General features: G+C 39.9%; 1 protein-coding gene across 3 annotated transcripts in view; it reads right to left on the reverse strand.

The window, feature by feature from the left end:
• The window catches only part of nalcn (sodium leak channel, non-selective), a 277,670-nt gene that overhangs the window by 241,083 nt on the left and 22,273 nt on the right, over positions 1-14,314 (reverse strand). For all 3 annotated transcript variants that reach the window (XM_024388657.2, XM_042306734.1, XM_024388656.2), the window contains one exon: positions 13,915-14,097. In XM_024388657.2, coding sequence (XP_024244425.1) covers positions 13,915-14,097 — 183 coding nt within the window. The remainder of the gene's footprint in view (positions 1-13,914; positions 14,098-14,314) is intronic.

Here is a 14,314-nt window from a genome sequence, read left to right on the forward strand (position 1 = left end):
GACTGTTTGAGGTTGTGGACAGGTGTCTTTTATACTGATAACAAGTTCAAACAGGTGCCATTGATACAGGTAACGAGTGGAGGACAGAGGAGCCTCTTAAAGAAGAAGTTACAGGTCTGTGAGAGCCAGAAATCTTGCTTGTTTGTAGGTGACCAAATACTTATTTTCCACCATAATTTGCAAATAAATTAATTAAAAATCCTACAATGTGATTTTCTGGATTCTTTTCCCTCATTTTGTCTGTCATAGTTGAAGTGTACCTATGATGAAAATTACAGGCCTCTCTCATGTTTTTAAGTGGGAGAACTTGCACAATTGGTGGCTGACTAAATACTTTTTTGCCCCACTGTATGGACATTATGGCCAAACAGTTCTATTTTTGTTTCATCAGACTGGATGACATTTCTCCAAAAGGTACGATCTTCATACCCATTTGCAGTTGCAAACCATAGTCTAGCTTTTTCATGGCGGTTTTGGACCAGTGGCTTCTTCCCTGCTGAGCGGCCTATCAGGTTATGTCGATATAGGACTTGTTTTACTGTGGATATATATTTATATATACTTTTGTACCCGTTTCCTCCAGCATCTTCACAAGGTCCATTGCTGTTGTTCTGGGATTGATTTACACGTTTCGCACCAAAGTATGTTCATCTCTAGGAGACCGAATGCCTCTCCTTCCTGAACAGGTATGACGGCTGCGTAGTGTTTATACAGATGAACGTGGTACCTTCAGGAGTTTGGAAATTGCTCCCAAGGATGAACCAGACCTGTGGAGGTATACCTTTTTTTTCTTTTTTAGGTCTTGGCTGACTTTTGATTTTCCCATGATGTCAAGCAAAGGGGCACTGAGTTTGAAGGTAGGCCTTGAAATACATCCACAGGTACACCTCCAATTGACTCAAATTATGTCAACTAGAAGCTTATAAACCATGACATCATTTTCTGGAATTTTCCAAGCTGTTTAAAGGCACAGTCAACTTAGTGTATGTAAACTTCTGACCCACTGGAATTGTGATACAGTGAATTATAAGTGAAATAATTTGTCTGTAATCAATTGTTGGAAAAATTACTTGTATCATGCACAAAGTAGATGTCCTAACCGACTTGCCAAAACTATAGTTTGTTAACAAGACATTTGTGGAGTGGTTGAAAAACGAGTTTTAATGACTCCAACCTAAGTGTATGCAAACTTCCGACTTCAACTGTATATCCGGAGAGAGGCATGATTTCGTGAAACAAAGTATGTTGCAGTCCCCGGTGTCTCTCTGGAAGTAAACTCTCGCTCTGAGCTCGTCTACTTTATTGTCCAGAGTAGGGATGCAAAGGGTTGTAAACTTTCCGGTAAATTACCAGAATTTTCCCAGAAAATTCCATTGGAAGGCCCGGGAATTTTGGGAATTTTGCTTTAAATTCATCAAAAAAGTTAGCTTGTTACAGTGAACCTTTTTTGTGGGATAGGCATAAGGCAATTCTAGGTCTTGTGGCATATTTTGGTTAAACTATTCCCAAACTTGCCAAAACTATAGTTTTTTAACAAGACATTTGTGGAGTGATTGAAAAATGAGATAAGGACCCCAACTTCAACTGTATTTCATGTTAGGATGTATTTTGAGTGGATTATCCCTTTAATAAATTGACACGTGGGATAGGTATAGACTAAAGTGCATAATGGGAATTGTGTTCCAAGACACATAGTAAAGCACCCTTTGCTGGCTCTAACAAGCGCCCAATCAATTTGCTGCCTGTTCTTAGTAAAATGATGGAGAGAATTGAGTTTGACCAAACACAACACTATTTTTCAGAGAACAAGTTAACAACTGACTTTAGGCAAGCATATAGAGAAGGGCACTCAACTTGTATTGTCTTGACTCATATTTTAGATGATTGGTTAAAATAAATGGATAATACAATGATAGTTGGAGCTGTATTGTTAGATTTCACTGCAAGCCCTTGATTTTATTGATCATAAATTATTATTGAAGAAACTCACTTGCTATGGCTTACATCACTTGCCATCAAATGGTTGGAGAGTTATTCATCTAATTGAATCTAAAGAGTGTTCTTCAACTGAAGTGTTTCTAACATCAGACATGCAGTGCGGTGTCCGTCGGGGCAGTTACCTTTAGCCGTTACTCTTCTCTATTTTTACAAATGATTTGCCACTGGTCTTACACAAAACATGAATGACTTTGTATGCAGATGATTCCATACTTAACATGTCAGCCCCCAAAAGCCAGTGAGCTCACTGAAATTCTAAATAAGCAGTTACAGTCAGTATCAGAATTGGTGATAAATGATAAACAAACTGGTCTTAAATGCATCTAAAACCAGAAGAAGCTAAACTCCTAGGTATAACATTGGATGGTCAATTATCATGGTGAAGTCATATTGACAATGTTGTGAAGATGGGGAGGGGTATGTCTGTTATTAAAATACTTTGTTTTACTCAAAAATCAACAGTACTAGTTGTTCAGGCTCTGGTCTTGTCCCATCTTAAATACTGTCTGGTATTATGGTCAAGTACAGCAAAAAAAAGTTTAAATTCCAGATTGTCTGCATAATGAAATTACATTCAGCTCAGACACCCATACATAACCCACAAGACATGCCTCTAGAGGTCTCCTCAGTGCCCAAGTCCAGAACAAATTCATGGCAATGCACAGTATTATACAAAGCCATGATCGCATGGAACTCCCTTACATCTCCAATTACTCAAGCAAACAGCAAATGACCTAAAAAAAAAGACTAAACAACATCTTATGGAACGGCAGGGATTGTGAGGGGACACAGACACAACATTTCTTTTTTTTTTTTAAGATGTCTTGTTTGTAATTTTTGTTGTTGTATTGTTTGTATATCGTTTAAATTTGTGTGACTGTCCATCTCTACCAGTGTTCTGTTACTTGTCATGTTTTGTGTTTAGGTGGACACCAGGAAGAATAGCGGCTGCCTCTGCAAAAGCTAACAAAAAGCATCTCCCCCATTGAGCAGATGTTGAATTCCGTGCTCAAATAATCTAATATAAGGCCTCCTTGCTCGAACACGTTTCTTCAGTTCTGCCCGCAAATTTTCTATAGGATTGAGGTCAGGGCTTTGATATGGCCACTCTAATACCTTGACTTTGTTTATCCTTAAGCCAGTTTGCCACAACTTTGGAAGTATGCTTGAGGTCATTGTCCATTTGGAAGACCCATTTGCGACCAAGCTTTAACATCCTGACTGATATTGCTTCAATATACTGTGGATATAGATACTCTTTTACCTGTTACCTCCAGCATCTTCACAAGGTCCTTTGCTGTTGTTCTGGGATTAATTTGCACTTTTTGCACCAAAGTACGTTCATCTCTAGGAGACAGAATGCGTCTCCTTCCTGAGCGGTATGACGGCTGTGTGGTCCCCATAGTGTTTATACTTGCGTGCTGTTGTTTGCACAGATAAACGTGGGACCTTCAGGCATTTGGAAATTTCTCCCAAGAATGAACCAGACTTGGGGAGGTCTTGGCTGATTTCCTTTGATTTTCCCATGATGTCAGGCAAAGAGGCACCGAGTTTGAAGGTAGGCCTTGAAATGCATCCATAGGTACACCTCCAATTGACGCAAATTATGTCAATTAGCCTATCAGAATTTTCTAAAGCCATGACATCATTTTCTGGAATTTTCTAAGCTGTATAAAGGCACAGTCAACTTAGTGTATGTAAACTTCTGACCCACTGGAATTGTGATACAGTGAATGAACCAGATTTGAAATAATCTGTCTGTAAAAAATGGTTGGAAAAATTACTTGTATCATGCACAAAGTAGATGTCCTAACCAACTTGCCAAAACTATAGTTTGTTAACAAGACATTTGTGGAGAGGTTGAAAAACAAGTTTTAATGACTCCAACCTAAGTGTATGTAAACTTCCGACTTCAACTGCATTACAAAAAAATACCAAAAAAGACAGGCGAAGCTCTAGTATGCTCAACTGAAACGATACCGTTTACAGTATACTAAAATGAACTAATAGTATATAGTATGTAGTATGTAGTATACAGTATGTTAGTCTGGGTATTCAAACACAGCCTATGAGATTTGTGGTGACGTGGGGAGCAGGAAAATACCATGTGATGTCAATAACAATATTTCCACCAACCATTTCATTCGGATGAATTACCTGATGCATGAAAAAAGTCACGACCGGGCTGATGGAAACATGAAATGCCGGGACAATTTTATAAATGACGACAGACAATTTGTTTGTTCGACATGGTGGGATCTTCTCATGTCGATAAAGTTAATTGTGCGAGAAATGGCAGTGGAAACAGATTTATGAGCAAATATTGATATAATAACCATCATATTGAAGTAAACGTATGTGGTCCTCCCACTACGACTCAGCAAAGCATGCATTGTATTAGGCTACAGATGAGATAAATAGTGAATTTCACAGGGTGATAAATGCACAAGGTGATGTTCCAATAAATATCGAGGTTCTTATTCTGGTGACATGATGATCGATGTTTGGCTGCCATTTGACAAAAACTATCGTTCTTATCCATAATAATGTCATAATGTAGGTAGCTTACTGTCACTGTATCTGCGGGCTGTTGCCTGGCACACATGTGCCAAGATCAGAGTGGGCACATTTGCTATATAACGCAGCAGTTTTAGTGACACAACCATCAGTGGAGTTGAAAATGCAATGGAAAATCATTTAGCACATGGGAATTTTATTTACAAAAAAATATTTTTATGTGCATTTTACGCACATCCTTATCTTTTTTTTCAGATTTTTAATATTCGCATGAAAATGTGTCGCAAATTGGATCGAAACCTAGCTACAGAGAAACATTTATGACCTTATTATTTTTTTAACCACAGATCATTGAAACGCAGTTTTCACATATGTAGATACTGGTTTGGTGCTGGAAATAATGAATATGAGGTTGAAAAGTGACTCACTCATAGGCAGAGAGACACTGCATTCGTCAGTGCTCTAGTGAGGGCTGTGTCAGTAAAGTTGCATGAATAAGTGTAGAGGTGGAGTCATATAGACTGAGTGTACAAAACATTAAGAACAATATTGGATTCGATCTTGAAATAAACCTATTTGTGTTAACATACTATAACTTATTGATTACGTTATATGTATAAGGAATGTATATGTTGGGGTCAATGAGGGGAGGATAGGAACTGGGTGTATGGAAAGCACCTGAGTGAGAAGTGCAGAAAATTAATATTCTAATATTGTTGAATATCAAGGTTCCTAAGATGGGCAAAGGACAACAGTCTAGTTTCAGTTCCTGATAAGGCAGGGAGAGCTGCGGAACTAGGGAGGAGCGAGGAATTTGGCTCAAGGTTAACTCAACAAATAAAGTTAAAAGAAACCTCTGGGAGGGGGGCCAGAGGGGACCACTCAAACGACCCTGCTACTACAGTCCTCTCACACACCCATACACCCCCATGCCCAAAAAGGACCTAGCATCAGGCAAGACCATGACTACAGCAGTGAGAGGAACTAATTAAGTTCCTGAATAGCAACAGAGATGTATTGGTTGTCTAGTATAAGGAGCTGACCCCGCCTGGTAGGAGGTTATAATTATAAAGTACCAGTTAAAAGTTTGGACACACCTACTCATTTATGGGTTATTTTTACTATTTTCTACATGTAGAATAATAGTGAAGACATCAAAACTATGAAATGACACAGATAATCATGTAGTAACCCAAAAAAATAGTTAAACAAGATTCTTCTTCAAAGTAGCCACCCTTTGCCTTGATGACAGCTTTGCACACTCTTGGCATTCTCTCAACCAGCTTCACCTGGAATGCTTTTACAACAGTCTTGGAGTTGGCTGCTTTTCCTTCACTCTGCGGTCCAACTCATCTCAAACCATCTCAATTGGGTTGAGGTCGGGTGATTGTGGAGGTCAGGACATCTGATGCAGCACTCCATCATGCTCCTTCTTGGTCAAACAGCCCCTACACAACCTGGAGGTGTGAAAGTACCTGTCCTGTTGAAAAACAAATGACAGGCCCACTACGCCCAAACCAGATGGGATGGCGTATCGCTGCAGAATGATGTGGTAGCCATGCTGGTTAAGTGTGCCTTGAAATCTAAATAAATCAGACCGTCACCAGGAAAGCACCATCACACCATCTCCTCCATGCTTCACGATGGGAAATACACATGCAGAGATCATCCGTTCACCTACTCTGCGTCTCACAAAGACAAGGCGGTTGGAACCAAAAATCTCAAATTTGGACTCATCAGTCCAAAGGACACATTTCCATCGGCCTAATGTCCATTGCTCGTGTTTCTTGGTCCAAGCAAGTCTCTTCATCTAATTGGTGTCGTTTAGTAGTGGTTTCCTTGCAGCAATTCGACCATGAAGGCCTGATTCAAGCAGTCTCCTCTGAACAGTTGATGTTGAGATGTTACTTGAACCTACTCTTACGATAAGTGCCATGGGATCTTTAGTGACCACAGAGAATCAGGACACCTGTTTATCGTCCGATTCAAAAGACAGCACCCTACACAGGGCAATGTCCCCAATCACTGCCCAGGGGAATTGGGATATTATTTTTTAGACCAGAGGAAAGGGTGCCTCATACTGGCCCTCCAACACCACTTCCAGCAGCATCTGGTCTCCCATCCAGGAACCGAACAGGACCAACCCTGCTTAGCTTCAAAAGCAAGTCAGCAGTGGGATGCAGGGTGGTATGCTGCTGGCATACCTTCACTCTGGGGTCCAACTCATCCCAAACCATTTCATTTGGGTTGAGGTTGGGTGATTGTGGAGGCCAGGTCATCTGAAGCAGCACTCCATCACCCTCCTTCTTGGTCAAATAGTCCTTCAACAGCCTGGAGGTGTTCGACCATGAAGGCCTGATTCACACAGTCTCCTCTGAACAGTTGACGTTGAGATTTGTCTGTTACTTGAACTCTGAGGAGCCTTTATTTGGGCTGCAATCTGAGGTGCAGTTAACTCTAATGAACTTATCCTCTGCAACATAGGTATCTCTGAGTCTTCCTTTCCTGTGGCGGTCCTCATGAGAGCCAGTTTGATCATAGATCTTGATGTTTTTGCGCCTGCACTTGAAGAAATTTTCAAAGTTCTTGAAATGTGTCTTAAAGTAATGATGGACTGTCGTTTCTCTTTGCTTATTTGAGCTGTTCTTGCCATAATATGGACTTGGTCATTTAACAAATAGGGCTATCTTCTGTATACCACCCATACCTTGTTACAACACAACTGATTGACTCAAACAAATTAAATAAACTTTTAACAAGGTACACTTGTTAATTAAAATGTATTCCAGGTGACTACCTCATGAAGCTGGTTGAGAGAAAGCCAAGAGTGTGCAAAGCTGTCACCAAAGGAAATATATTTTCATTTGTTTAGCACTTTTACTACATGATTCCATATCTGTTATTTCATACGACTGACGTCTTCACTATTATTCTACATTATAGAACATATTTAAAATACAGAAAAACCCTTGAATGAGTAGGTGTCCAAACTTTTGACTGGTACTGTATATTTTAGATTCTTCAAAGTAGCCACCATTTGCCTTGATGACACTTTTGCACACTCTTGGCATTCTCTCAACCAGCTTCACCTGGCATGCTTTTCCAACACTCTAAAATAATTAATTTCAAAGTTTGTATAATGTTCATCAGTATGGGAGTTACTATTCAAAAAGGAGGGACTGTTGGATTCTAGCTTGAAATATACTTATTCGTGTTACCATGCTAAAACTTATTGATTACTTTACATGTATAAGGATATGTTGGGGTCAATGAATGGTGGAAAGGAACTGTGTGTATGGAAAGTTACTGAGTGAGACAAGGGGAAGTGCAGAAAGTTAATATTCTGTTCAAACATGTTATTGTTGATGTAACAATGTACGCTGAGAGTCGGGAAGCAAGTTCAGGAAGTGAATACATTTAATTAATAAATGAACAAAACAAGAAACACAAACAGCGCACAGACATGAAACAGCAACAATAACGACTGGGGAAGAAACCAAAGGGAGTGACATATAAAGGGCAGGTAATCAAGGAGGTGATGGAGTCCAGGTGAGTGTCATTATGCACGTAACACTGGTGACAGGTGTGCGCCATAATGAGCAGCCTGGTGACTTAAAGGCCGGAGAGGGAGCACACGTGACAGTTGAATGTCAAGGTTCCTAAGGAGAGGGGAAAATGACAACTGTCTAGTTTCAGTTCCTGATAAGGCAGGCCAGAGGGGCTCACCCCAACGACTCTCTGACTACAGTTCTATCTCACATGCATACAGCTCCACGTCCACGATCGTTCTAGCATCAGGAAAGTTCCTGACTAGAAATATATGTGCTTGTGTAATCACACTTCATCTTTGCAGCTGTATGACCTAGTGGGTGAATAAACCTGGTTTGTTCAGAACCTAACAACACCTTCCTGATATTGAGGTACGCATCCCCCCTCCCCTCAGAACAGCCTCAATTCATCATCAGGGCATGGACTCCACAAGATGCCGAAAATGTTCCACAGAAACGCTGGCCTATGTTGACTGCAATGCTTCCCACAGTTCCAACCGGTGTACAGTCTAATTGGCATACATAGGCGGTGCGTGAGTTTCAAGTTTAGGGAAGATCATTTTCACCATAAAAATGCACTTTTGTAATAAAGCATTACATGCATAATCGCATTCCCAGTCACTATTGAGAACAGTGTGTTCCCACTAATTGATTACATTTTGGAACATTCGCGCGTATAGCCTACTGCCATGTGCACATTGCTGCGCTTATAAGGTGAAGAAATAGCCTAATAGTTTATCAACATTTTAAAATGTTCTGATCTGTTGCGTCAGCCTCATTGCTTGGGATGGTAGTGGTTGTATAAATCTGGAATTTATCGCATCCCACAACAGTCCCAGACTATGTTTGGAATATTTTTTTATTGCACAGAATAGGTCAACTTTTGTACTATAAGGGACAGTAGATTGACATAGGCTAGTGCTTTGTTTGTGCGTTAGGCCTACTCATCTTGTTGGTTGACAAAAATAAAATACGAACAGTTCTTGAATATGCGCCTTGGAATTGGACAAGGATGCGCACAGTTGCATTCCTGATGTGTCTGTCTTCACTTGTAGCCTGTGAGAAAAACCCGATCAAGTGACGGAGAGCCATGTGAGTGAGAGGTGCTTCAGAACAGGCAGCCGGAGGAGGAGAATTATAATTATTATAAACAGCCCAAGGGAAAAAGGGACACAAAAGGCTTTTTTTTAGGGGGCATTACGGCCATACAAAGGGGATGCCACAGGGAAATATGAAGCATTATCAAGTGCTTGTCAACTTGTGAATGAGAGACTGATGAAGTTTGTACAGCTTGCGCAAATATCAAAGCAGAGCTCATGCCTTTCATGCAACTTTTTTCAAATCAAAGCATCACAACTAAAGTTACATAAATAACTCTAAATTAAGCATATAGGAGTACCTGTTACATCTTTTCATCTTTTCTAATCCCCCATATATTTTGGGGGTAAATAATATCCACACACACACACAAACACACACAAAAGTTTGGTGTCACTTAGAAATGTCCTTGTTTTTGAAAGAAAAGCATATTGTTTGTCCCTTAAAATGACATCAAATTGATTAACAATGTCTACACTGTAATTCTGATCAGTTTGCTGTTATTTTGATTGAAACAATTTTTTTTCTTTTCTTCCAAAATCCAGGACATTTCTAAGTGAAACCCAACTTTTGAACGGTAGTGTATATATACACATATCTTTTTAAATGATATTTTTCTTTATTATTCCCAGCAAACCCTAACACTCCTCCTCTAATTGGAAAAGTAAATAAACAATAACACTTAGGCACTACTCTACACTATACATTCTATTTACATTTTACGGACTATTTTACAATAGTTATATTCTGTTTGTTTTTAGCCCTGGCCTTCCTCTATTTCTGATGTCCATCCAGTTTGATTTCTATTTGCCATATATTTGTATCTGTGCTATTTCACAACATTTCTGAACCTATATACATTTTACATAACCAATGTAAAACATACGGGGTATCTTGTTATTGGTCCCACCCTTCAGCTCCATTCAACCACTCCCATCAATCTTTTTTTTTTTAAATGTTTTTTTTTTTAAATGGATGGTGTTACCTTTATTTAACTAGGCAAGTCAGTTAAGAACAAATTCTTATTTGCAATTGTAGGATTTTTTATGAATTTATTTGCAAATTATGGTGGAAAATATTATTATTAACGTTCATGTTCAAAACGGTGCACTCTCCTCAAACAATAGCATGGTATTATTTCACTGTAATAGCTCATGTAAATTGGGTAGTGCAGTTAGATTAACAAGAATTTAAGCTTTCTGCCCATGTCAGATATGTCTATGTCCTGGAAAATGTCCTTGCTACTTACACCCTCATGCTAATCGCATTAGCCTACATTAGCTCAACCGTCCCACAGGGGAACCACCAATCCTGAATAAGTTTTAATTGTTTAGCTAGCTAGCTATATGTCTTAAGATTAGCTGGAGCTAACATTAGCTGGCTGGCTCCCTAGCAGAGGTTATTATTAGTTTCCCAGAGAAATTGTAAAAAACACAATTTCACATTTTGCTACATAAGACCGAATCCAGAAGGTAAGTCACATATACAGCGTCAGTGCCAATACCATATTTACAATGTGCAGGGATACTGAAGTCAAATCAAATCAAATGTATTGGTCACATACACATGGTTAAGCAGATGTTAATGCGAGTGTTGCGAAATGCTTGTGCTTCTAGTTCCGACAATGCAGTAATAACCAACAAGTAATCTAACCTAACAATTCCAAGACTACTACCTTATACACACACAAGTGTAAAGGGATAAAGAATATGTACATAAAGATATATGAATGAGTGATGGTACAGAATGGCATAGGCAAGACGCAGTAGACGGTATCGAGTACAGTATATACATATGAGATGAGTAATGTAGGGTATGTAAACAAAGTGGCATAGTTTAAAGTGGCTAGTAATACATGTATTACATAAAGATGCAGTAGATGATATAGAGTACAGTATATACATATACATATGAGATGAGTAATGTAGGGTATGTAAACATTATATTCAGTAGCATTGTTTAAAGTGGCAATTCCCATTATTAAAGTGGCTGGAGTTGAGTCAGTGTGTTGGCAGCAGCCACTCAAGTGGTAGGGTTAGATATAATAAACAGAGTAGCAGCAATAATAATAGTATGTGATTGTGTGTGTGTAGTCAGTATAAATGTATGTGCGTGTTATGCGTGTGTGAGCAAATTAAGTGTGTGTGTGTGTTTGTGTGCGTGCGTAGAATGTGCATAGAGAGAGTGTGTGAGTGTGCATAGACAGTGCCTAAATATAAATAAAATAGAAGGGTCAATGCAGATTTTGTTAGCTATTTAGCACTCTTATGGCTTAGGGATAGAAGCTGTTCAGGATCCAGTTGGTGTCGGACTTGATTCTCCAATACCGCTTTCCGGACCTTCCTTTCACACCGCCTGATATCGAGGTCCTGGATGGCAAGAAGCTCAGCCCAAGTGATACTCTGGGCTGTCCGCGCCGCCCTCTGCAGCGCCATGCAATCGAGGGCAGTGTAGTTGCCATACCAAGCAGTGACGTAGCCAGTCAAGATGCTCTCAATGGTGCAGCTGGAGAACCTTTCGAGAATTTGAGGGCCCATAACAAATATTTTCAACCTCCTGAGGGGGAAGAGCCGCTGTCACGCTCTCTTCCCGACTGCTTGCGTGTGTGTGGACAATTTTAAGTCCTTAGTGATTTGGACACAGAGGAACTTGAAGCCATTGACCTGCTCGACTGCTCGATCAGATACTTGGTCTTACTGACGTTGAGGGTTGTTGTCCTGCTAGATCACTGTAGGTTGTCTCATTGTCACCGGTGATCAGGCCTACTACCGTCGTGTAATCAGAAAACTCGATGGTGTTGGAAACCATCACAGTAAGGTACTTAATTGTAACCTGGAAATAATTTGATATTGAAAGAAAAACAGCTGCATTGGACTTTTAATATCCAATTCACAAGCGTAGTGTTGCAAGCACAAGATTCCAACTATGTGAGACATCAAAACCACACTAACAGGTTGAATAATACTATGAGGAGTCTTATTTTTGGGAAGGGGGGAAAGGGACAATGAGCAATAACTCATAGAATCTGTGACAGAATAATAAATAGACCGTCTAAATGAGTTTGTGAAACTGTGTGAAACATCATACCATATTTTGGAAAAGAATAAAGGGACTTTATAATGGAAACATTGGGCTTTCACTCTCTTGGTATTGATTCACACAATCATCAATATCATCCATCATCTTGATGGTCAACTTGACATGTTGCTATTGATACGGACAACAATCTATTTTTACTTTGATGAGGACTCAGTGATGACAGACAGACACGCTCACACACAATACAAAATAATTATCCCTCATCCCTTTTAACACCGGATGGCAAATGTTAAGAGGCGGTATTGACCTGTCCACACTGACAGAAGCATTACCCAAATGACTCGGCTGTATTCCGCTTTGGCGTAAACAGTGTTTCGGTGTCCGTCTGATGACTTCCTGTCAGTGTGCTTGTTATCCTTGATTTGCCAATTAAGCTGTCTACACTTCCCACCGCAGTAATTTAGGCCTTTCATCTGCCAGATGTATTGTATCCGGGTGCTTCTGTAGCACACCATCTATTTCCCTGGATCTGTCTGACCCTATCAGACCTGGGTTCAAATAGCATTTTGATTTCTTTCAAATATTATGAACATTTGATTGATCCTGCATGGAGTGCTAGGTCGGTGGGCAGGGTTTGCACTATTGGGGCTACCCATTGGTTCCATTGAACCAGGCAAACTCAACCACAGCCATAGTATCTGACAGAATGTGAATACTAATACAGATCCATATTAATGGGGTATTGTTGGACACAAACTTTTGAGTAATGTCAAAGGGTCATAATTTAAAGGACCGCAAACTGGCACTTATTTCTTAGCACAACATTCATTCTGATTGATGGTTGTCAAACACATCCATATAATCAGCAGATCAAATACTTAGTGGCTAAGCAGAAGCCATCACTCAAAAGTTAGAGAACACCCAAGGACACTATTATCTAAATAGAGGGCATATGATGGGAAAGTGATGCGTCACACCCCTCTACCACAATGGATTTCGGATCCACTCTTCCCCCAATTTCAATGGAGTTCGGTAAACTGTGCAGCATCTACGCTGCAATCGACTATCAGAGTGGATCCGAAACAGCAGTGCTAGGGCACCTTCCCACGGTATTAAATCACACTACAGATCATTTGACTCTGGTGGTGCTCTTGAGCTAAAAAAGGTACTATTAGGTACTTGTTGGAGCTCTCCTGGCTGTGGCTTTGGAGGAACTGAAGCAAGCACACATGTAGTTTTTAGTTTGGAACGCTGCCCTGCATCCCCACCATTACACGATTCAAAAATGTTTCATTACAAATCGCAATGTGGGTCAGATGGTCATCATTTAAAAGCTTATTATATTGCCAACAACACTAGCTAATTTATAAAATATCATCTTCCAGTGTTAGGCTTTCATAGAGCACTTTAGAGAAACAGTTATTCGTTCTGGTGCACAAGGAATAGAGTAATGAGTGCATAAAGGTGACTCGTGGGGGATTTTCTTCTCAATACGGTTCACAATAATGAGCGCTGACGTAATGTATAGCATGTTACTGTACAGCCAGTGCGTTACAATTTATGCGCTTGTCAGTGACCAAATCTGCCATTTTCATACAGTATACAGTGAGTATAAAGAGCTATGTAAAGTTAGATTTGTAAGCTTGGGCATAAAATGTACATCGTTATATTTGTTTTATTTTTTGTGCAGAAAATGGATTGTTTGTATTATTACCTTGATGATTCCTCTGATGTGCATCTTGGCGATCATCTCAGCGGTGTAGAGGAACATGAGCAGCGTGTCCAGGGTAAAGGTCACGTACTGCAGCGGGGGGTAGTGCTCGAACGTCTTGGGTGTGTTCATACACACGCTGATGACGCTGATGATGGCACAGGCTCGCAGCAGAGAGTGCACCCACTGGGGAGGAGGAGGAAGGGGACAGACAAGGAAAGGTGACAATCCCATCGTACTTGGGTCAAATACATGTTGTACGTCAGTTACTATTTGAGTTGCGCTTGATTTAATTTGGGAGTTTGCAGTTTTGGGACTAGTCCATTGGTAAAAAACAAACTTGAACGTAGTTTACATTTTAATTGGATATTGAAACAAACCAAACAGATGTAAAATACAGCCT

This window comes from Oncorhynchus tshawytscha, linkage group LG26, assembly GCF_018296145.1.
Source record: "Oncorhynchus tshawytscha isolate Ot180627B linkage group LG26, Otsh_v2.0, whole genome shotgun sequence".
NCBI lineage: Eukaryota > Metazoa > Chordata > Actinopteri > Salmoniformes > Salmonidae > Oncorhynchus > Oncorhynchus tshawytscha.